The 23,684-nt window shown below is 61.3% G+C and overlaps 2 protein-coding genes across 6 annotated transcripts in view; both read left to right on the forward strand.

Annotated features, from left to right (window-relative positions):
- Positions 1 to 2,866, forward strand: part of TTYH2 (tweety family member 2) — a 31,557-nt gene extending 28,691 nt beyond the window's left edge. For both annotated transcript variants that reach the window (XM_028520188.2, XM_036034083.1), the window contains exon 14: positions 998 to 2,866. In XM_028520188.2, the coding sequence (XP_028375989.1) occupies positions 998 to 1,078 (81 nt within the window). In that variant the 3' untranslated portion in view covers positions 1,079 to 2,866. The remainder of the gene's footprint in view (positions 1 to 997) is intronic.
- Positions 2,867 to 3,821: 955 nt separating this feature from the next.
- On the forward strand, positions 3,822 to 21,507 carry DNAI2 (dynein axonemal intermediate chain 2). Of its 4 annotated transcripts, XR_004904953.1 has the most exons (14): positions 4,658 to 4,778; positions 5,831 to 6,024; positions 7,693 to 7,854; positions 8,811 to 8,932; positions 9,460 to 9,602; positions 10,459 to 10,572; positions 12,459 to 12,598; positions 13,471 to 13,593; positions 15,745 to 15,968; positions 17,530 to 17,665; positions 17,976 to 18,122; positions 18,798 to 19,022; positions 20,745 to 20,965; positions 21,010 to 21,507. XR_004904953.1 is itself a non-coding variant. In XM_036034081.1 (13 exons), exons 2-13 carry the CDS (start codon positions 5,842 to 5,844, stop codon positions 20,865 to 20,867), a joined length of 1,842 nt encoding a protein of 613 aa, XP_035889974.1. In that variant the 5' UTR covers positions 3,822 to 4,002; positions 5,831 to 5,841; the 3' UTR covers positions 20,868 to 21,507. The 4 variants fall into 4 exon arrangements, 3 of the variants coding, with proteins under 3 accessions (XP_035889974.1, XP_035889973.1, XP_035889975.1); XM_036034081.1 differs by lacking the exon at positions 4,658 to 4,778 and adding an exon at positions 3,822 to 4,002 and having other exon boundaries at positions 20,745 to 21,507; XM_036034080.1 differs by having other exon boundaries at positions 20,745 to 21,507.
- Positions 21,508 to 23,684: the final 2,177 nt, after the last annotated feature.

A 23,684-nucleotide genomic window follows, 5' to 3' on the forward strand; every position in this document is an offset into this window, starting at 1 on the left:
CTAGCGTGGAGGTTGAGAAACTGCTCTGACCAACCACTGCTCTCTCCCTGCGTGACCCCGCCTTGCAGTTTTTGCCCCGGGCACCTCCCCCACTAGACCCAGGCCGAGCTCTTTGAGTCCAGGGCCCCAAGGCCGGGAGGGTGAGTGGGTGGGTGGGTAGAAGTCAGCACCTTTGGAACAGCCCCCTAGTTTTTCTAACCAGAAGCCTTGGGGTTCCTCTTCCTCGCCACCTGCTGCAGGGGACCCAGGGGTGCAGGCTGATGTTCATGTGGATCTGAGCACAGATCATTAGGGGGAGTCTGCCGCGGTGAAAAATGAGTTACTCAGAGCACCGCAATGCCAAATAAAAATGACTTTCAGATTACCTTCCGCTCTGAGAGATCCAGGCCACTCTCCCTGACGTTAGCAGACACCAGCAAGGACTGGCCTTATTTGCAAGGCTCAAGAACAGGGAGCAAGGCTGAGTCAAGGGGGACTAGGCAGGCACCTCGGAGGGAGAGTGGCTGGCCAGTGCGGGCACCGTGCATTCGAGGCTGGGAGCCAGGGGTCCCAGTGGTCCCTGGGGCAGGCTGCTGCCCGGGCCACTCTAGTTCCTCGGGTCCCCGTGATGCCCTGTCATTAAAACTTGGTGCCCGCCCCGAGGTGCAGTGGCCCAGTTGGTTGGGTGTCCCACAAAGCAAAAGGTCACCGGTTGGACTCCCGGTCAGGGCACACATGCCTGGGCTGCAGGTGCGGTCTCTGGTCGGGGCGTGTAAGAGTGGCAACCAATCGATGTTTCTCTCCCTCTCTTCTTCCTTCCCTTCTCTCTTGCAATAAATAAATACAATCTTAAAAAACAAAAAAATCGTGGTCCCTGACCACTGTGGCTAACGAACTGTGGCCGGTCCGGCTCTCTCTTCCTCAGAAATTCCCGGCACCTGTGCTAGGACGGGGTCCAGGGTGACTGGTGATGTGTATGACCCTGATCTGACCGTCCCCGCCCCTCTCTCTCCCACAGTACACTCCCAGCATGAGGGCCACCTACCTGTCCCTGGCGGATGAGCCCCTGAGGCACTACGGCCACGAGTTCCCCGCCTAACCGCCTGCCGGAGGGCGCTGCCTCCTTGGCCCGCTCTGGTCTGTCATGGACTCCCACGAGAGCTGCGCTTCTTTGGCGGAAACCAAAGGCATCTGGAAAACGGTCGCAGGACTGGGAAGGCCCTGTTCCCACAGAGGGGCTGCCGAGGGTCAGGCAGACTGGCCTGGGAGCAGCTGCCCTGGGGCAGACAGAAGACCAGCCCCTCCTGCTGTCGGCCTCCTCTCCACGCCAGGACTGTCCCCAGCTGCTTGGCTGTCCCTACGCTGGCAGCCGGGCTCAGCCCACCCCTACACCCCGCCCTGGCCAGGTGGGGCAGAGCAGTGAGGAGGGGCCGGGTCAGGCTCTCCCCGAGAGCACAGCCGGAAGGCCAGGCGACCACTCTCTGAGTGACCTGTCTCCTCCTGGCCGCGTGGGTGGCAGCGTTTCCCTGTAGGCAAAGGTGGAATTGTTGATCGGGAGATGCTTTTAAGGAAGGCGGTGTCCCCAAAGAGATCAGAAACTGTCCAAATCGGTCCCCCCAGGGCCTGGTGGCCTCTTCCGGGCCACAGAGAGAAGGTGTTGGAGAGCTCTGTGGCCCCAGGGCCGGGGGACCGACCCTGGTAGGTGTCTACAGTGATGCCAGGTGGGAAGGGGGTGGAGCCTGCCCCATCCCGCCGGCCTTTCTGCAACCCTCCATTCCAGAGCGACGCTGTGAGTTTGTTCGCCGCAGGTAGGGCGGTCTCAGGTACTAACACACACTTTGAACTCAACTGTAACTCTTTTCTCCCCCCCCCCCCATGTTTTAAATACTTTGATGGTCCAAAGACTTGAACCTCATAGCACAACCAGTTTTTACAATAGACTTGGGGCTCATTCCTTCCACTCGATTTGTCTGCCATTCTTTTTCAGAGTTTGCCGCCCCCAGCCAGTTCTGTAAGGATCTGGGGGTGGGGGAGAGGGGAGCTTTAAACAAAGTAAAGATCAGTGAGACTTCCTGTTCTAAGCTGCTGTTTGATGGGAAGGTGGGTTCATCCCCCCACCCCCTGCACCCCCACTCCAGATCCTTTAAGGGAGGAAGGGAGGGCAAACAGCGTGGACGGCCCCCTCCAGAGGAATGAGTGGCCGGGCCAGGGTCCCCTCCCTCTTGTCTGCAAGTCAACTCGACAGTGAAGGTTTTAGCAGAGCGGGACAACTCGGTATCAGGTGTCTTCCTCACCTCCCCCATGCTGTTCTGCCAGCCCCCTGCGCGACACCTGCCAGGTGAGGAGGAGCTTGTGAACCAGGAAACAGTAATGACCCATCCCTCTGCCCACCGAGGAGCCAGAGTTCGGGTCTGGTGCTGCCAACATCCTGCCCAGTAGTTGGAGGACCCAGCCCTGGAGCCTCCACAGCCTCACACGCCAGAGCAGGGACAGGGGCTGGCATGGCTTGGGACAGGGGCTCTATCTGCATTTTGGAAGAGCCACCTTCTCATCAGAACAATGACAGCAGTGTGGGTCTCAGCCCCAGCCCAGCCCCCACAGCAGAATGGGGCCGCAGGGCAGCCAGGACTCAGGGGCATTAACCTGGAAGAACGGTCTGCCATGAACACCCCTTTGTGTGGCCACGTTGTGGGCAGGTAGAAACACTGTGACAACAAGCTGTTGCTTCTTAATCTTTCATCCTTGGCCACTACAGAGTTGTTTTTAACGCATGTAAACTAAACTAGAACCCTCGCGTGGTGCCCGGAGAAGCCAGGCGGGCGCAGCGCTCCTTGGCGCACGTGCGCCCCCACCTGGACAACAAATAAACCACTTGTACTAAAATGTGCGCTCGGTGTCTAGTTTCCTCCGCGGCGGGGATGAGTGGTGGGGCAGGGCTGCGGGGCCCCTTTTGGCTGGGTTATGTGTTCGGAGCTTCAGAGCAGATTTCAGTATGAGGACTGAGAGATGGGGCTACCGAGTGAATGTCGTGGCCTCATTTGGCCCCTGGCTACTTTGCCCTCAGACCTCGTTGCTGCCTGTCTTTCTCCAAAGGTCTCTGAAGCAGTCATCGCTCTTAATGTTGCTGATAAGAAGCCGTGTGCATGGAACCCCTGCCCTGTGCCAGGAACTGTTCCAAGTATTTACGTCACCTGTTCATCAAACCCACAGTAGCCCTATGGAGTCCCTCATGTTGCAAATAAGCCAACATAAGCGCAGAGAGGGTAACTTGGAGCAAGTGCCAGAGCCCCAGCTGGGTGCCTCTGCAGCGCTGTGGAGTTGGGAGTTGGGGTTGGTGGTCACACAGCTGGCTGCTGCCCCCCTCCCCGCGCCCCCGACCCCGGCTCTGCCATGGGTCCTTTCCGTGGTGGCCATTTGGTCAGATTTCAGATTCTTACATGACACGCTCAAGGGGGCGATAAGGCAATCAGAGTGGAGGCTGGGGTTTTAACTCCCACGTAGTGGCTGAGGGAGGGCCCTGCAGAGTGGGGAGGCAAACGACCTGCCAGATCACACGCAAATCAATAAATATCAGAATTCGGCATCGGCATCACCAGCCAGGGCTCAGGACTTCGGAGCCCTGATTACAAATGGGCGTTCCCTCCGGATCCTGCCCAGGGCACGTTTGAAGACTTGGCTGCAAACGCTCTTCGTGACTGGCGTTTGGCTAACTTGTTGCTTAACTTCCCTCCTAACCCGAGAGACCTCCAGAGGAAGGAGGAGGGATCCGCGGCGCTTGGGTCTTTCTCCACTGCGAGGTCACGTGCTCCACTCGCCCCAGCGCCTCCGCGTCCTCGGGTCAGGCAGGTTGCTAGGCAACGGGTAAACGCAGCGGCCAGGAGCCGTTTGAGCGACGCTGGGGGGCAGCCCTGCAGCTCGCGCGCTTCCCCAGCGGCCCGGCGGCAGCAGAGCCCACGGAGGTTAAGCGAGGGCGCTGGAGGACGTCAGCGGCTGAAGAGGGAGTGAAGGCGGGAGCCACTGAGGGTAATAATCACCGAGAGTGCAAGGAATTCCTGATGGGGGCATCCTCCGGGGGTAGCTCCGACAGGTGGCGGATGCCAGGACTAGCGCTCTTAGGGTGCCCGCCTTGTTGGTCCTCGATGCCCTCGGCGCCCTCCAGTCACAGGGCCCTGCAAGTTATATGAACACCTTGCCTCCTGAACCCCTGCTCCCAGCCAGCAGTCCTGATCCCCACGATCTGTCTCCTGGAGGGGTCGGGAGACCGCCAAAGGGTTTTACGGCTGAACGCAGGGGGAACACGGCCTGCGCTGGGGTGGCGCGAGGGTGGGCGGCCAGGAGGAGAGCTTGCTGGTGCGAGTGGAGGGCAGGGAACTTGCCGCGAGTGGGCACCGGCCGGGCGGCAGGTCCTGGGAATGCACCCTCTGTCTAGTCCTCGGGGCTAATCGCCGCTGTAGAGCCGGAGTCCGGCGCCGGCTCTGTCTGGGCTGAAGTGCTGTGACCTTGGACAAGGTACTTAATGTCTCCGGGTGTCGGTTTCTCCATCTGTAGAATGAGAGTTGTGATCACTGTTCGGGGGACTGTGGGAGGCACACAGAGGGCCTGTGCACGCGTTCACAGGGCCTGGGACCCATTTTTTACAGAAGGTTTTATTTATTTATTTATTTATTCTTAAAGGGGAAGGAACCCACACCCTGAGCCCTCGGGGACTCGCGTCGGAGGCCCGCTTTCTGAGAGGTAGGAGGGGCCCGCACAAGGACAGCTCCGCTCCGCTCCACTGTGTAGTGGACCGACCCCGTCAGGTGACCAGCAATTTAAGCCAATGAGGAGCATTCGGATCCCACAGAGTCTGTCGGCTGTGAGGGGGGTTAGTGGGATCAAGGGCCCTTTTGGGGTGAGCGGAGAACAAGTCGTAGGAAGCGTCCACCGCATATCTAAGACTTCCAGTCGGCACCAGTAAGGAGCACACTCCCTTGCACTGCACCCGAGCACTTGCGGTTCACGCTTCTCCCAAGGGTGTCAGGTCTCCCAAGGACTGCGTGGCCCGGCCAAGGTCAAACAGCTGGTGAGCGTCAAGGCCAGAACTTGAAGTGCAGACGGCCCGGTCTGCTTTCCAATTCCCCAGCGTCGGTCATGACCGCCAGTACAGATCCGAGGGCTTCTCTAAGGCCTGACCATTCTGCCGGTTCAGGAAGTGGTCCCGCCTTCCCGGCTCCCATCCTGGGCGGAGCACGGTGGGGTGGGAGGAGTTTCCAGGGGGTTCCCCGGAGGGTGGAGTCCCGTAACCTAGAACTGCGGAATGGTGAGGCTTTGGACAATCCGGTGGTTGAGGGGGAGACTTTCTAGAAAGGCCCAAGGCCCTCAAACCTGTGTGCCGTGTGATCAGGTCCAGTGCCGGCAAGGAATGTAGCCCAGCAGAATCGCCGTCAGGACTTCCTCCTGCTTTGCAACCTGCATGTTAGCTCAGTGCAAACCGGGTCCTGTCGGCGGGGCGGGGGTGAGCGCTTTGGAGCCGGGCAGACCAGCCCTGCCACTAGCTCTGGGATCCGAACACGGCCTCGGGGCATCTCTGCGATCGGATGCCTCCCGGGTGAGATGGAGATTTTGTGGTCCCCTCGGAGGGCCGCGGCAGGGGCTGAGCAAGGTGACTGATGCCTAGCGCGTCCTCATTACTGAGGGAATGATTTCTTAAAGTCAAGATGCAGCTTCTGGACAAATCCCCGAGAAGCCCTCCCCTCAACCAGATAGGGAACCTGGAGTGAAGTTCCTCCCGGTAAAGCCCACGCGGGGACCGGGGAGCAGCAAGCAGCAGAACGGGACGCCTCACTGCACCCCCTCCCCCCTGCCCCCGCAGTGGTCGTTACCATGGAGATCGTGTACGTGTACGTGAAGAAGCGAAGCGAGTTCGGCAAGCAATGCAACTTCACCGACCGCCAGGCGGAGCTGAACATCGACATCCCGCCCAACCCCGAGCTGGCCGAGCTGTACGTGGAGCGGAACCCCGTGGACACGGGCATCCAGTGCTCCACCAGCATGTCCGAGCACGAGGTGGGTCCCCGCGCCGGGCCTGTCCTGGCCAGCGAGGGTGTGGTCTGGGTGACTTCCGCCCCCCGGAAGCCGGGTACGGTGAACCACTGTGTATGCTGGAAGGGTGGGGGCAGGAGCGCCCCACAGTGGCCAGGGGCCGAACCAGCCCCTAGCAGTCCCTGGGCCAGGGGGGTGCTGGTCAAGATGCTCTCTCCCCCAGGGTCTCTGGCCTCCCTTTTAAGGCTCTGGAGTCATTTTAGGCATCTGGTACAGATGGAAGAGGTATTCTGAGGGGGGTGGCGTTTTATTTTATATTATTATTATTATTATTTTTTAGAGAGAGGGAAAGGGGGAGAGAAAGAGAGGGAGAGAAACATCAATATGAGAGAGAAACGTTGAGTGGTTGCCTCTCGTACACACCCCACCGGGGCACTGAACCCACAACCCAGGCACACGCCCTGACCGAGAATTGAACCGGAGACCTTTTGCTTTGCGAGGCAAGGCCCAGCCCGCTGAGCCATGCCAGCCAGAGCATCAGGGCACAGAGATTTGCATCCGGGCGATGCCCAGCTGAGCCAGGAAAGGTTGCCGTAGAAAGTTCTGGTCAGAGGGGCCTCCTCCGGGACAGGAGAACTGGGTCACGTTGCCGATCGGTCTCCTGGCGAGCCCCTCCGGCCTGTCTGAACCAGGTGGCCAACTCCCAATTATCGGGGGGGGGGGGGGGGGACTGCCAGGAGGAAGCTAGACAGAGGAGATAACCCGTTTACCGTGTGTCCCGAATCGGCCGAGTGAGAATCAGAACTCTGCTTTAATCAAAGCACACGGTGAACGGGGTAAACAGTTCCGATGAGTCCCAGCTCAACAGGGACAAACACAGCGTGCTCCGGGGCTAATCATGGTCACGGGGGAGGGGGGGCAGGGGCAGTTTTGTCTGTGGCGTAGAGGTGGCCAGCACAAAGGCCGTACCACGTTTAGGGTCTCCTGTCAGCAGCTCTGCCCTGCGAAGACGGCTAACGTTTGTGGGAGCGGGTCCCCAAAAGGGACGGGAGAGGGGGCGTGGGGTCTCCTGGGGGGGGGGGTGACGAAAAAGCTCAGGAAGCAGAGCGTGGGGACAGTGGCGCCACACTGTGGACGTCCCCGACACCACTGGACTGTACCCCTCCGGTATTGACAGCGGTGAAATTTGTGTCGCATGTGTGTTACCACAATGGTCACAGTGGGGGAAATGGGAAGGAGGCAAACTGGTAAGTGCAGGGGTTAACACTGCCCCCCGCCGCCCCACCCCCCACCACAGAGAATAGGCAGAGCGAACCCAGGCTCTCAATGGTTCCTGCGTTTCAGTCCCGTGACACTGTAAACGGCGGGATGGAGAAGGATGTTCCCTTCTTCCTCCTCCGGGATCTCACACAGCCTCATGGGGGTGGGGTTCGGATGAAGTCAGAAGTGGGTTTTCCGTGACCGGGGGCACCAGTGACGAAGCTGCCGGCTCCACGCAGCGGCACGTCCGTGGTTGCCCGTGAGCCCTGAGGACCAGCGACCCCCTCCCTGGTCCCTGAAAATCTTGTGGTTTTGGCCAAAGACACCTCACGGGCCCATCCCTGGGCGCTTGGGGCTCCGGACCCTGGGCTGCAGACCTGGCTAAATGCTCACACCCGGGGCGGGCGTGCTCCCCCGGGGCTCTCCGTTCAGGCCAACACGGAGCGAATCGAGATGGAGACCCGCGGTGTCAACCACGTCGAGGGGGGCTGGCCCAAGGATGTGAACCCCCTGGAGCTGGAGCAGACCATCCGCTTCCGGAAGAAGGTGGAGAAAGACGAGAACTACATCAACGCCATCACGCAGCTGGGCTTGGTGAGGCTCCCTGCAGCTCCGGCAGTCAGAGCCGCTGCCGTCCCTCTGCGGCCTCAACTGCATGTGGAGCCCTGATGTGCCCTGTGCTCAGCCCTTGTGGCTGCTCGGGGGAACTACACACGCTACCATAGGGACCTTCTGGCTGGGAGCAGGCAGACAGTCCACCACAGCCGACCTGAAGGGCAGCTGGGGAGGTGTGGGGGCTGGACAGGCTTTAGAAGGAGTCTGGAAGTGGCCCCTTGGGGCAAAGAGAACCCCCAAGAATCCCACCCACCAGCTACCTACCAGTAGGGAACATTCATGCATTCAACACATTTGGTTCAAACTTCTGAAGCCAGGCACAGTAAGAGAGTGCAGAAATCAAATTCACGTGTATCCTGCTCCAAAGAGTTTATCATCTGCCAGAGGTCAAAGACAGACACAGGGAGAGCACCGCAGGATGTAGAAGGACACGCTGTAAAAGTCGGGATGACAGGCCATTTTGCCCCATGAGGAGAGAGAGTTGATTTCCCGCTGAAGGCATCAGGGAAGGCTTCCTGGAAGAGGTGGCCCTTGAGCTTGGGCTTTTCCGTGACGGGCATTTGGAATCATAGGGAGGGCTTTCTGCATGAAGGAGCCAGAAGGTGGGCGCTCTGTATGGAGTCGAGAATACTTCTGTTTGGCCGGGAGCCCTGTGTCTTCGCCCTGTTGTCATTGTTGTCCCCAAGGAACCTTTTTAGACGGTCTTTTCCTAACGGCCTCCCCCCATGAAGTTCCAGTCTCCAAAGCCATAAGTATGTCATGCATCTGTTCATGTACCATGTGCATATCTGGGCTTTGGACATAAAAGGTAATATTTTACCACTGAGAATCAGTTTTCACCCCACTGGGGGGGATACTGGCCCACTGAAAATGCATGGGCTGGCGGGGGGGCAGGACCCCCTCTACCGCCAAGAACCCCCAGTGTGTCCCCCCAGATCATGGAGCACTGCATCAAGCAGAACAACGCCATCGACATCTACCAGGAGTACTTCGATGACGAGGACTCGGTGGAAGTGACGGAAGAGGCCCCTTCAGCCAAAACCATCAATGTTTTCAGGTATTTCTAGAGCCAGGCCGGAGCTGGCCGCCCCCCGGGGGGGTCTGCGGGTGGGTGTCCCCAAACACGGCTCCGTAAGCAAGCTGGAACTTAGTCTTTTGTTTCCACTTTTAGTATCAGCTTTTATTTATGGCTCATAGAATTGGTTTTCTGATTCAGGGAGTCTTGTAAACTCTGTTTTTAAAATACATTTCTCTGCCTGGCTGGCGCAACTCAGTGGATTGATTGAGCATGGGCTGCGAACCAAAGCATTGCAGGTTCGATTCCCAGTCAGGGCACATGCCTGGGTTGCAGACCATGGCCCCCAGCAACCGCACATTGATGTTTCTCTTTCTCTCTCTCTTTCTCCCTCCCTTCCCTCTCTAAAAATAAATAAATAAAATCTTAAATAAAATAAAATAAAATAAATTTCTCTGAGTGAATGCTTAAGCATGTGTAAACATGTTTGAATGTTTTAAAGAAAAGATTTAGTCAGACACGTGGGGAGCCTCGCACGGCAGCTTCCTGCCCTTTGCTCTCCCCTAAAGGGATCCCCAGGAGATCAAGAGGTCGGCCACCCACCTGTCCTGGCACCCCGACGGCAGCAAGAAGTTGGCGGTGGCCTATTCTTGCTTGAATTTCCAACGGGCGCCTCCGGGCATGAGCCACGATTCCTACATCTGGGACCTGGGTGAGAACCGGGGAGGCCCGGTGGCCAGGGGCGGCAGAGGAGAGGGCGGGAGGAGCAGCGCGGGTGGGGGGGCCCTAGGGGAGGGGCCGGGGGCCAGGAGGAAGCCTCTCATTCCCCCCTGTGGGGGGCTCAGGCGTGGCCATGCAGTCCCATCAGGGAAGCAGGTAGCCCGATTCATCTCCCCCACAAAGTCCCAAGTCCGGGCGCCTGAAGAGCCAATCAGATAGAAACCCTGGCAGACCGGCAAGGGACCCAAGGGGGAGGGGAGGGGACTCACTTCTTCCCCACCTTCCCAAGCGCTCGTCCTTAATGCATGGCCTATAGGAACAGCGTGCACGCCACCCCCCTCCCCCAGAGCAGGGACCTTGACAGAGGGGCTCACTCCAAGGGCAGAGCCTGGCGACGGGGGGGGGGGGGGGGGGGGGGGGGGGTGTCTCACGCTCTCCGATGTCCCTCACTGCTGTCACTGAGAAAATGAACGTAAGCCGTTGTCAGTGGGGGTAGGCGCCGGGCACAGAACTGGGCACTCCGCGCTGGAGCAGCTGGGCGTGCGGTGGGGCGGGCCCACCGTCACCCTCAACACAGCCCGGAGAACCTCGGGTCAGACCCCCGATCCACACCGAACCTGGGGAGCGGACTTGAATTACAACAACCCATGTGCACACACGCACAATCACCACTGTGACTCCCCAAAATGAAATCAAGGGAAGGGCGCCCAGGGTTGGCTCTGGCCGTGGGACCTGGGGGCAGGGGGCGGCCCAGAGGAAGGCCTCCAGGCTCTCCCCTCCTGCTGGGCCCCCTGCGTTCCTTGCCGGGCCTGGTGGGGCATTCTGGGATTCCTCCTCCTGCTTTTCAGAAAACCCCAACAGGCCTGAGATCGCCCTGAAGCCATCGTCTCCCGTCATCACCTTGGAGTACAACCCCAAAGATTCCCACGTGCTCCTGGGAGGCTGCTACAACGGGCAGATCGGTGAGAGGGGCCGGGGTTCTTGACCACGGATTACCGCGGTGAAGCTCGGAGTCAAGTCGAACAGACAGCCTTGCAGTGGGGTCTTGTGGGGGCGGGGGTTGGGCACCAGGCAGGTCCGAGAACGACAGTGTTTCGGCCGGGAGACCTGAGCGCGCTCCGGTCCCACAGCGCCCCCTCCTGGCTGCCGGGCTGCGGTTGCCGCAGGAAAGCAGGGCGTCCTTTTCCGAGGCTGCCACGCAACGGAGAGCGTGCGGTCCTAAGTAGGGCAAGTCAGAATGCAACAACACTCACTGTTCTTGCCACGAGTCAGCTGGTGTCCTGGAAGCAACCCTTGCTGCATTCCTGCGAGCCTCTGTCGAATGTCCAGGGCTGTGAAAAAGTCGACTGTGACAGTTTTCGCTAGTTTTTCTCGTTGCTTCTGTGGAGGAGAAGGCTGTCAGCGGGGCTCACTCCGCTCTCCCTGCTGCTCACGCAGCCAGGAACCCGGGCCTTTGGATTGTTAGTGAGATGAGAAGAGACCTGCCCACGTGGGCCCTGAACGCCCGCCTGCCCTCCCCCGCTGGCCCCCAAGCAGCCAAACCCTCGTCCCACCCCCGTCTGCACCCCTGAGCCAGACTCAGTGGGCATGAAAGGGGCCCCCCACCCTCCGGCCTGCACAGGCTCTTGGCCCCCCCTTCTTCCTTGGGGGTGGGGGGTGGGTAGGAGCCAGATCGGCGGGGTCCCCTCTTCTCAGAAACAGTGTGTGGCCAGGCTGCCTCCCGGCCCGCTGACACCTCTGAGCTCCCTCTCAGACATGCTGGGGAGGCTGCCAGGTTAGGGGATGGACGCAACCCTCCTGGCCACGTCCGTCCCCTGAGGGGCCAGGGCTCGGAGAGCCAGTGCTGCCATCTTTTATTCCGGAGCCCCGCCTTACTCATTCACCACCCTCTCAGTGGCTGTCGCGCCCCCCGGCTCCTCAGCTCCTGTAAGGACCACCCGAGCAGGACCCACCCTCAGGCTCTCCTTTCCCGAGCAGAGCAGGCTCCACGGAGAAAACCCCTTTGCGGGCCAGGCAGGTACAGGGAAAACGCTCTAGGCTTGGATTCCGTAAATCAACACTTAAGGGTCAAGGACTCTTGTTGCTTGTTCTACAAAGTCCGCTTTCCTAGAAACAGCTCTGAGCAACGGGGTGGGTCCTCGCTGTTCCCTCGTGGGACAATGGAAACAGAATCTATTAGGACAAAAGGCAGCTAAGCTCCAGTGTTCCTTGGTAAAGCGGGAGAGAGGGAGCAGTAATGACTGGTCTGAGTACAGGGCAAAGCTGCCTCCGTGAGTTTTGGTTTCCTGCCGGAGCCAGCAGAGGCCCAGAGGATAAAGGGAATGAGTTTATGCAGCAGGAGAACTTCACCCAAAGGTGCCTTTACTTTCGGGAGCTCCTCCCCGTGGTGGAGACGCTCCTCTCCCTGCCTGGCTCACTCCATCCCAGGCTCTTCCTCAGTCTTAGTTTTCTCTCACCTCCTCCAGGAAGCCTTCCTTGACCACCCCCCCCCCCGTGTCCCCCACCAGAGAAACTGCATCATGGGCTGTATTTGCAGGTCCCCTTCCTGCCTCCCAGGGGCCGTGCCTGTCCTATGCCCAGTGGCTTTCCCAGGGCCCAGGGTGGCACTCAACACGTGGCAGGGGCTCAGCAGAATGAAGCGTGCACGCTGGCAGCCTTTCCACAAAGGTTGTGTGGGGGGCTTCAGGGGCTGGCAGGAAACTCGGGCTGGTTTGAACCCAGCCCTGATTCTAAACACCCCCACATCTGCCCAACCACAAGCAACAGCTCCCCTCTGTGCCCTTCTCCCTGCGACAGGGAAGGAAGCCTGTGCCCCCATTCACCTGCCCCCCATTTCCCTCCCCACCAGCCTGCTGGGACACCCGGAAGGGCAGCATGGTGGCGGAGCTGTCCACCATTGAGTTCAGCCACCGGGACCCCGTGTACGGCACCATCTGGCTGCAGTCGAAGACGGGCACCGAGTGCTTCTCAGCATCCACCGATGGACAGGCATGGGGGTGGGGGGGGAGGCTCAGGTTCCGACAGGCCAGGCGCTGTAGGGGTGAGGGGTGGGGAGCAGTAACAGTTACCCAGCTCCCCGCTGGGGTCGCCAGGAAATGTTTTCTTCTGTATCTTATTTTTAAATGGAACAATAGGCCACACATGCACAGGGGATGGAATGCAACAGGTGCAAAAGGGCAGACAGGCCTCCCAGGGACCCTCCCAGCAGGCCCCGCCCCTCACCTCCCCCCCCACCCCCCCAGCAGGGATAGTCTGTGTGCAGAAGCAAACACACTTGTCATTTTCGCCTGCTTTTTGCACACCTGACATGTGGATCTGCCCTTGATGTTTTCCATTTAACGGATCTTGGAGCGGATTGCATATTTCATAAAGCACTGCCCTGTGCCTGTTAAGGACCTCCCTGGGTGTGGCATCATTTCTTTGTGTGCATTGCAATACTTGGTTGCTACCAAACCACGTAGCAAAGAGCAATGCAGAGGTGCATCAACACAACACAAGTTCCTGGCCGTGGGGTTTCTGGGTCAAAGTGCAGGTGCATCTATAACGTTGCTACCTTGTGGGGAGCCTGTGAGAACAGAGACGCTGGGGCCCACACCTGGTGACCTGCCTCCGCAGGTCTGGGGCCAGGCCCCAGCATGTGGATTTTATGACACCTGCCCATGACTCTGATGACCAGGCAGGTTTGGGACTGTGGACCAGAGAAGCCACTCTCCAAGCATGTTTGTCCCTGCGGCAGCCTCTGTCACGCACCCTGAGGACCACAGAGTCCAGGGATTTGGGGGAGGCGAGGGAGACATAACAAGCCGGGAGAATCGCAGGGCCTCAGGTCTCAAAGCTGTCCCCCCCCCGGCCCCAATCAGGTCATGTGGTGGGACATCCGGAAGCTGAGCGAGCCCACCGAGGTGGTGATCATGGACATCACGAAAAAGGAGCAGCTCGATAACGCCCTGGGGGCCATCTCCCTGGAGTTCGAGGCTACTTTGGTGAGTGTCCCTTCCTCCCTCTTCCCCTGCTTCTATCGCCTGTCACCAGGGCCACTGGAGCCTGGAGCGGAGAGCGGGCTGTGGCTGCTGCAGCAGATGCTTGCGGACCTCAGGCTGCTGCTTACCTTGCGCCCAGGGCAGCTCCTCAGAGGCAGCATCTTCCTAGACCTGGGGCGGGGTCTTTACAATGACTTGCCAGCAGGGGGCAGCAGAGCTTCCTGGGGGAAGGAAGCCATCCTCATTCCCAAGAAGTCCCTGGCAGGGGGCCGGGCTGGACCAGCTTTCAGGCAGGACTAGATTCCAGAAAAGCCCCTTCTACGTAAGAGGACCGCCCTGGACCAACATCAGGAGGCCGGGCGCCGTCTCGGCTTTGCGTGGGACCCTGGGCTGGTCAGTTCACATCCTGGAGGGGCATGCTTGACAAACCACAGCACAGGCATGGTTACGAAAGTCAGGGGCTGGGATTCCCACAGTCAAGACCACAGGCGAACAGTCATGTGAATGTGTCCAAAGAGGGAAGCTTCTAGAAGCAGCAAATGGAGACTCCCTCCAAAGCGGGGGTGCGGGTGGGAAACCAGCTTTCTTTGACAGCTCTTGGCTTGGGCTGGTTCCTGTCTGTGTGTCAGTGAAGCCCTATCCTGGCTGCCCCCTGGGATTGTCACTGGTTTGCTTTTGGTTCCCGTGACGGCATTTCTCAGCCCTTGAGAGGTGGAGGCTCTCCGGCCTCCCCCTTGCCCCGGGAACCTTCCCCCCCAAGGCTGGTGGATGCATGCCGGTGGGGTGAGGTGAAAGACGGCTCAACCGGCCCCCAGCCCCGGGCACGGGGGCTGAGGTGGAGGGGGGGGACTCAGAAAACCATTCTGTCCTGGAACCAGGCGTTTCTGGGCCACGAGCTAGATGTAATGATGACGCCGCCACTAATCCCCACACCCCGCCCCCCCGTGCCTGTCACCGATGGCACACTGTGAGCCAGACACTTGTCCTGCCCCGTGGGATGAGCTGGTCGAATTGCCCGTGCCCGGGGTGGGGGGTGAAATTGTGATCCCCAGTTTACTCAGAGAAGCAGCGAGTCTTCGTGAGGTTAAGCATGTGCTGTAGACCATGAAGCTGGGCCACCGCCCCGGGGGGCTCCCACCCCAAGGCCCAGCCCCCACCGTGACCCCTCTGCGTCAGAAGCTGGAGGCTCAACGGGCCATCCGCATCACGGGGACCTCATCTCCCCTCCTCGCCTGCAGGCACCTGTTGTAGCCTTTGTTACTCACTTCTCAGGGCCTCTCAAGCTGCCTCTCTTCCTTTTCCTTTGACCTCCAACCTGTAGCTTTTATTTTTTTTAAATTGTCATTGACACCACCCAACCTCACGTTTAGCATCGCAGCCCTTGGCAAGCGCACGATTCAGCCGCGGGAAGCACATCCACGCCGCTGTGTGCGGGTCTCCAGCTCCTCTCCATCCCGCAGACCGAAACTCTGCACTGACCGCACTCGTGAAACGGCCACTCCCCGGGTCCCCTCCCCCGCCCCTCTGCTTCCTGTCTCTGTGATATGTGCCCCGCCTCCAGGCACCTCTTTAAGTGGACTCAGCTGGGTATCCTTCCTTTTGTGACTGGCTTATTTCACTCCGCATAACATAACGTCCTCCAGTTCATCCACACGGCGGCCGCAGGCGCCGGGGCGTCCTTCCTTTTTAAGGCCGAATAATTCCCCATTGTGCAGATGGGACACACTTGGTTTCCGGTTCATGTGTCGCCGGACGCCTGGGCTGCTCTCACCTCTGAGCCCGTGAATAGCGCTGTCGTGAACTCGGTGCACAGCGTAGCAGCCCAGGTCTTCAGGGAGCAGCGGGGGGTGGGGGAGCTCTTCCAGACCCGGGTTTTCCATTACTCGTTCCGTCCATCACTCTGCCCGTAAACAGGAGTTCGGGATCTTTGCAACAGATGCCTCGTGGACATCTCAGTGGTGCGGCATGGAGAGGGGGCTGGGCATGAGTCTCCAGAGCCGGAAGAGTTGGGGGCGGGGGGTTCCTTAAGCACGGGGGCGGGGGGGGGGGGTGCCTTGAGCAGGTCCTCAAGAAGGGTGGGGTCTGACGGGGCTGGGAAGCGAGGCCTGAGCTGGTGTCCCACGGAGTCTGCACCCCTGCCCGCCCCCACCACAGCCAACCAAGTTCATGGTGGGCACCGAGCAGGGCGTCGTCATCTCCTGCAACCGCAAGGCCAAGACCTCGGCCGAGAAGATCGTGTGCACCTTCTCCGGCCACCACGGCCCCGTCTACGCCCTCCAGAGGAACCCGTTCTACCCGAAGAACTTCCTGACCGTCGGCGACTGGACCGCCCGCATCTGGTCCGAGGACAGCCGGGAGTCGTCCATCATGTGGACCAAGTGAGGGGGCGGGAGAGGGATGCGGCCGGGCGGAGGGGGCAGAGAGGGCAGCCCAGCCCAGGAGGGACCCGAACATTTGCATGCTCACCCATGAAAGGGAGAAAACTCCCCTCCGCAAACACCAGGGCCCGTGCTAGGAAGTGGCTTCATTCAGGCACTTCACAAAGAGGCAGGCTGCAGACCGCCTGGGTCAGCAATGACGACAGCCACGACTCATTTCCATAGCCCCCAGGACAACACTGGGAGTAGGGGCACTTTGCACTCCGGTCACCTCATCATTTGCATAAGGGGACCGAGCTACCTACCGGGAAGCAAAGCCACTTGCCCCTGGTCTCCCGGTGGGTGACCACAGTTTGCCTACCCATTTATGTGTCGCCCGGCGGACACCCGGGGTGTTGCACCTCTGCGTGGTGGTGACGGAAGTTGCTCTGAACTCGCTGCGCGGGGAAGCCCAGTCTTGCAGCAAGGGGGGGTGGGGGAGGGGCGCTTCCAGACTCGGGTTCTGCGTTGTTTATTCAGTCCTTTCCGCCAACAGACATCCAGGGTCTTTATGGCAAAATGCCCCGTGCACACACTTTCTTGGGGGGCCCCCACGCTGGTTTCCACGGTGGCCGCACCAGTTTGCATGCCCCCCGATGGCAAAGGAGGGTGCCCTTTTCTCCACATCCTCGCCAGCACGTGCTACCTCTTGCCTCTCTAACAATAGCCGTTATAGCCGGCAAGGTGCGGTCTCACCGAGGTGCTGATTTGCATCTCCCTGACGGTCAGTGGTGCTGAGCCCCTTTTCACGTGCCCACTGGCCATTCCTGTGGCTTTTTTTGGAGGGACATCTGTTCAGGTCCTTGGCCCATGTTTCAACTGGGCTCTTTCATTTCTATTGAGTCGTATGAGTTCCTTGTAGATTTTAGGTAGTGACCCCTTCTCAGATACCTGGTGTGCAAATATGTTCTCCCCTTCCAGAGGCTGCCTTTTTGTTTTGTTGGCCGTTTCCCTTGCTGGGCAGGAGCTTTCAGCTCCACGTGCTCCCGCTTGCTTCTCTCTGCTTCCGCTGCCCGTGCTTCTGGCGTCGTGTCCGGAGAGTCGCTGCCCAGACCAGGGCAGAGGGGTCTCTTCCCTGGGTTTTCTCCTGGGAGCTTTGCGGTTTCCGGCGGTGCCTCTAAGTCTTTACTCGGTTCCTCATCGGCCTGTGTGCATGCTGTAAGATGAGGGTCCAGGGCCCTCCCTCGCTGCAGGAACCGTGTCAAGTTGAGATTGCACCTTGGGGGAGGTGTGACCGGCTCCTGGGCCCAGTGTCAGGGACTCTTCCAGGCCCCTCCTTCCTCCAGCGAGTCCCAGGACGCAGCTGCAGGGACGCGTGCCCATTCCCCGGGGTTGGCTGTGGAAAAGGGCGGAGCCCTTTGCAGTGCAGCCCGTGGGCTGTGGGTGGGCAAAGCCAGACATGAGGAAGGACTTCCTGGACAACATGGGGAGGGGCTGGGTGAGCAGAGCCCTGGCGCAGCAGCCTCCCCACCCCTCCTAGCCCTGGTGCGCCCTGACCGGCGGCACCGCCCCCCCCCCCCAGGTACCACATGGCATACCTCACCGACGGCGCCTGGAGCCCAGTGAGGCCGGCGGTTTTCTTCACCACCAAGATGGACGGGACCCTGGACATCTGGGACTTTGTGTTCAAGCAGTGTGACCCTGCCCTCAGCCTGAAGGTCATGCTCCCCCCCTCCCTTTGCATCCAGGCCCTCAGGCCCTGGCAGCATGGATGGCTGCGAGGCTGAAGGGCGGGGGGTGAGGGTGTGGGGGCCGGGTGGAAGATGAGGCCGGGGCGAGGGGTCAAAGGCTCCAACAGCCAGCCTCAGAGTGTGAGCCTCGTCCTGCGGGTCTGGGGGTCACTGCGGGTGTTTGAACGGGGCTGGCTGGCCGGCCCTCCCTCCCCGGGAGCCAGGCGGTCACCGGCCAGACACAGGCCTGCGTGGCCCCTGCCGCCCTCTGAGTGTGGTCGCCCGGCCCCCCCAGCAGGTGTGCGACGAGGCCCTCTTCTGCCTGCGGGTGCAGGACAACGGGTGCTTCGTCGCCTGTGGCTCCCAGCTGGGCACCACCACGCTGCTGGAGGTCTCGAGCGGGCTCTGCACGCTGCAGAGGAACGAGAAGAACATTGCTTCTTCCGTGAGTGCCCGGCGCCGGGGGCCTGTGCCTGCAGGGCGGGCCGCTCCCCCTCACCTCCCCCTGGTGGACACTCTGGGGTGGGGGGCAGGGGGCGGGAGGATCATGGCGTCCTGAAATGAGCACTGTAAATGGGTCCAGGGCGGGGAGGGGATGTTGGTCTGAATCCTCCCTGGCGTGGTCACTAAGGAGCAAGGTGACCTTGGGCACGTTCCTTCACCTCCTTGGGCTTTAGCACGTCCTGTCCATCAAAGCGGTTTGACTAGCTTGGTGTGTCCAGTGTCAAGCAAGGTACAGGGTCCGGCCCAAATAACGCCCCCTTTTTTTTATTATAAAACCATAAGCATGTGATTGTGTAACACGACCGTGTCACACTCAAGCACACCCCGTGGCGTGTCAGGTGCGCGATGTTCAAGGGGCTGTCCCTCGTGTGCGAGATGCTCACGTCCCCTCCCCACCACACCCACGCAGGCCTGCCTTCTGCCGGACGCTGTGTATTTTTCGCAGCAGAACCCAGCAAGTGAAGGCTGAGGAGAAGGCCAGTGGAGGGGACAGGTGGCAGGGACAGCCCCGGGGATGGGGCCCAGGGGGCTGAGACCCATCACGACTCCTCGCCCTGGCAGGGAACCCTGGCCACCACCCTCTCCCCACGGGCCTCTCTGACCCTGTGCGCCCCAGATATTCGAGCGGGAGACCCGGCGGGAGAAGATCCTGGAGGCCAGGCACCGAGAGATGCGGCTGAAGGAGAAAGGCAAGTCGGACGGCAAGGAGGAGGAGCTGAGGGAGGAGGAGACCGCCGTGGACCTGGAGGAGCTGGTGGGCAAGGCCGAGGAGGAGTTCTTCGACATCATCCTGTCCGAGCTGAAGAAGAAGGAGGCGGAAGCCTTGCGGAAGTCCAAGCTCGTAAGGGCCTCGGGCGGGGCCCCTGGGGGCGGGTAGGGGGCCTGGCGCCGGGTTCTGCCTGTTTGCTGATCTGCTGGGTGACCTCGAGCACGTAACCTTATCGGATGAACCTTAACGTGTCCCTCTGGCCCAGGGGAGGCCAATGTTATTCCTTCCTCCAGAGGAGCCCTAAACCTCCAGACGGACGCCGGCTCCGGGAGGGCAGGAGCTGAGCTCCGTGCTTGCAGAACCCTCTTCTCCACTCCCCCCCTACCCCGACTGTGGGTGCCTGGGATGTGCACAGGACCCGCCCAGTGAGGGTGGGGGCTAAGGGAGGTGTCCAATGAGAGGGAGCCTTGAGGCCCGGGGAGGCGGGGCTCTGACAGGGAGGCAGAGCCGTGACCTCGTGGTGTGGAGGACATTCAGGTGTCAGGGGTGAGGCCGCGCCGAGCTCGGGGTCCGTGGCCCGGCTCTGGAGCACTGCCAGCCTGTAACCACCGGACCGGCCGCTTCACTTCCTGGTCCCTCATTTCCGTTCGGCAGCCGAGGAGATGAGCTAGAAAGGTGGTGTCGGGTCACCTTCGGCACCAAGGGACAGAGGAAGGGAAGGACACCGTCATTCTGGGCCATCGCCCGGAGAGACCGACAGACAGGGCGCCACGATGGGCAAGTGCGCAGCGCGCAAGGGAGAGAACATGGGAGCGCGCGTCTGGGTCCGCCCTTGTGCGCAAGATCACGTGCGTCTTTGGGGGCGTGGCCTAGTGCAGCGTGGAAACAGACGACCCCTTGTTCAAAAAGTCTTGAGAATGGCAAGACAGTGACAGATGAGCTGGAAAGCAAGCGTGGGGCCTCGTGGGGCCGCACAGGGCGCCCCCCCAGGGTGCCGGTCCTGCTCACGACTGCTGTGTGGCGAGTCCTCGGGCACAGACGCAGTGGCCAGGGCCGCGGCGGCGGGGCGAGCACAGGGAGCGGTAACTGGCTCCTCCTCCGACCTCTTCTCTCTCCCGTCGCCCTCCCCCTGGGTCTAGGCACAGGCTGCAAGCTCATAGGTGCATTTGCTTCTGGAGGCCTGGGGTGTGAGTGGCTGTGTTCTCACACTCTTTGTGCGGCAGGGGCAGGGCGGGGCGGGGCGCTCCCTCCATGTGTGGCAGGGGCGAGACTGGACCGGAGCCCTGGGCTCCCCGCCACCCCGCTGCCCCGGGCTGCCCGCCCCTCCAGAAGGCAAGGGCGACACTGGCCACCTCCCATGGTGCAGCGTGGCTCACAGACACGGTTCTTGGGCTGGAGGTCCCACAAGGTGCCCCTCACAGGAAGGTTCAGGTTCACCGAACTTGGCCTCTCCTTCCTCTTTGACCTCCTGGCTTCCGACTCATGGTCTCTGAACTTGGCCAGCACTTTGGGAATCAGAGCTTAGAAAGCACTGCGGGGTCCGTAGCTCACTTCCCACCCCAGCCACAGCCCCGTGAGGCGTGCAGGTGAGGGGACCCAGGAGGCTCAGCAGGGGCAGGCCGAGGTCACCCAGGCCGCAAGCAGCGGAAGCAGGACTTGTAACCTGGGCGCCCGCTGTCCCCGCCATGCACGCCCGCTGGCTCTGCGTGTGCACCTGGCCCTCGTGGCCACAGCACCAGCACCCAGGCCTCGGCCCATTGGCTGCTTTTGGCCTCGGGGCTTAGCCGCCAGGGCGCAGGGGAGGCCCGCCCCCACACATGACTCTGCTCTTCTCCCCCTCTCTCTCTCTGGCAGCAACAACCAAGTCTGAAGCCTGAGGATGAGGCAGAGGGAGAGGAGGAGATGGAGGCAGACGACCTGGTGGAGAGAGAGGACCAGGCGGAGGAGGAAGGGGGCTCTGAGGAGACTCCAGCCTGAAGAGTCAGCCCTGTGGGCGGCGCCCCCACATGGGTGCCTCCGTCTCCCGCCTCCTGGCACCGCCCCGGTTTTATAAGTGGGGGGGCTGAGCGCCTTCCTTAAAGTGTCCCTGGGGGAGGGCCGGGGGAGCGAGAGGGCCCTGGCCCAGCTGCCACGCTCGCCCCACGAATGGCTGGTCCCCACGGACTCGCTGAGCCTGGTCCCCAGCGACCCCTTGGAGGGCCGGGGCAGAGCTCATCCCTGAGATAGGTGCCCTGTCTCGGCCACCGCGGCAGCTCCACCCCCGGTGTCCCCAGCCTCTCAGCCTGGCCCCCCACGTCCCCTCCAGCTTCTCAAGGGCCATCCTGGCCGTCGTTTCCCTCCACGAGCTTGCACGGCCTCCTCTGGGTGGGTCGCAGCCACGCAGAGCCTCGGACGGACCTGGGGTGGGGGGGGCTCTCCTTCTCCTGACCCTCCCCGTCCACATGCACCCCGGGAACAGGAAGTCTGTCCACCCTGAGGTGTCCGTCCAAACAACGCCCCTGGCCTCTTCACCTCCAAGAGGGTCCGACAGGTCCATGGATCCGGCCCAGTTATTCCCCTGCTCTGCAAGCTCCCTGCTGTCTGCATTCTCATAAATTAAATCAGTGCTGACGATGCTTGCGATGCGTCCCACTGGACGGCGTGCGCTCTTATCATCCTCACCCTCCCCTGCAGAGGAAGGACCGGGTTCCAGGAGGGCTGTGGGGACCTGCCCAGGGCCCAGAGGCAGTGGGGGGCCTCACTCCCAGCCCCGCACATCAGCCCCCTGTCAGCCAGGCCCTGGGCGGGGCTCTCGGAGCCCTGGCGGGCGGCCCTGACCCTGCGGCACCATAGAGCTTTCGGTGACCATCGCTGGAAGTGTCATGGGCAAGAGGGCACTCGGAGCCAGCCGTGTCCCAGGAGAAGTCCCCGCCCACCATTCATTCTGTGGCTGCTGGGTGCTCCTGACCCGGCAGGGACCCTAAGTGCCCTTGTTAAAATGCCTGTGTTGGAATCTTATTGGGGGGAGGCCTGGGGCCAGCTGCTCTGCTCTTGTACCCGGGGTGGGGGGAGGAGTTTGTATGTCCGCTGTGGCTAGACCTTGATAAAATAATCTCGGTGAGTCACCTTTATTGGGCGCTTGAGCTTCAAAACAGCCCCAGAAGGAGTATTATCACCACGTGCCGCCCCTGAGTCACGGATGTGCCCAGTGAGATGCAGAGACAGGCGGGTGGCAGGCCCAGACTTTGGCCCACAGTCCCAGCTGCATCGACGCCCAGATTGCCCAGGAACAGGCTTCCAGGCAGAGGGCGGCCACGAACCCGTGTCCCTCCCTGGACGGTCTCCTGTGATGGGCTGGCCCCTCGCAGTGCCAGGACGCAGGGAGCCCCGGGGCGTCCGTAGAGCAGTGGTTTCAACTGGGTGTGGGGGGGGGGGCGTTGCCCCCGGCCAGACACTGGCAACACCTGAGCTCAGGATGGACGTGCCTGGTGGTGAGGAAGACACCGGCACTGACCGGTGCGTAGAAGTCCGGGGTGCTGCTGGGTGTCCGCGGTGCCCAGGACAGGCCCCAGACAGAGAACGGTCTGCCCTGAAGGTCAGTGCAGTCCAAGCGGAGAACCCTGGCTTGGGGAGAAAAGTCTGTCCAGACGAAGCATGCCAGGAGCAAGGCCCAGCTCCCCGCCGGCCCAGGCGGACGAGCTCCGAAGGAGAACGTCCTTTTCCTGCAGCAGGATTTCGGCTCTTGCCTGTGCTGGTAAAGGTGGGTCGTCTCCTGGGGCCGGAAACCCATTCGCTGTGGATACGGAGAGTGACACTGTGCCGTGAGGGCCTCAGAGGAGCAGGTGCGGGGGGAGGAGAGGGGGCCCCACAGGCGGCGCTGGGCACGGGGGCTGCATGAGAGCTCTGGGAGGGCAGTGCCCACTGCCGCCCATCCTCGTCGCCAGCCCCGCCCGGAACCTGCGGCTGCGTTTCTCCCCCGGGAGTGAAGCAGAGCCACGGTGCCTCACCCGAGAACCAGAGGCTGCCGGGAAACCGGCCACCTCCGTGGGCGTGGAATGTGGACTGTGGAATGCGGGTGGCGGCCTGGGTGCGGGGACATATCTGAGTGGGGTCGGGGAGTGGCAGAAGCAGTGGCAGGACCCGAGAGTCCACAGCACAGTCAGGTCCCTTCTGTCCACCCACGTGTGTGTGTGGGGGGGGGGCGTGCTCCTCCTCTCAGCCCTGCTGTGCTCAGCTGATCTGGTAACTGGGCCACGTAACTGATGGTGCCTCAACCTGCAGGCAGGCCATCGCTGGGGGTTATGGCAGGGTCCCTGTCCCACTCTTCCTTCTGGGTGGCGGCTGGCTGCTATGGGCCCCAGGGCAGGACCCTGCAGAGGGACCCCCTGGCCCTTTGTTGGAAGCAAAATGAAAGTGTCCCTGGGGTCCGGAAGCCTCTGGGGTGACAGTGACCCAGGGGGAGGCAAAGGTAACCCACAGGGTCAGATGGGCACCCCTCGTGACTCTCTCCTGGCTCTTCCCAGAGACCCAGGCGCCAGCCCCTCTGGGCGCCAGGGGCCTTGGGGATGGAAAGGGGAAGGTGGACAGCGTGGTGGTGGTTTATGGGGCTCACGGCAGGCGGAAGGGTCTGGGCTTTGAGGTCTGCGTCCAGCTCAGGCGCTGGCCGCCCGGGGCACGTGCCTTCCCTCGGCACCGTGCCGGGCCCCCAGGGCTCGGACCTGCTGTCCCGGAGCTTGTGTGCCAGCAGCAGAGACCGAGAGCGGACAGACGCAGAGAAGTACAGAATGACGGTTGCGCAAAGGGACCTTTTAGGGG

Source organism: Phyllostomus discolor, chromosome 8 (assembly GCF_004126475.2).
Source record: "Phyllostomus discolor isolate MPI-MPIP mPhyDis1 chromosome 8, mPhyDis1.pri.v3, whole genome shotgun sequence".
In the NCBI taxonomy this organism is placed as follows: Eukaryota; Metazoa; Chordata; class Mammalia; order Chiroptera; family Phyllostomidae; genus Phyllostomus; species Phyllostomus discolor.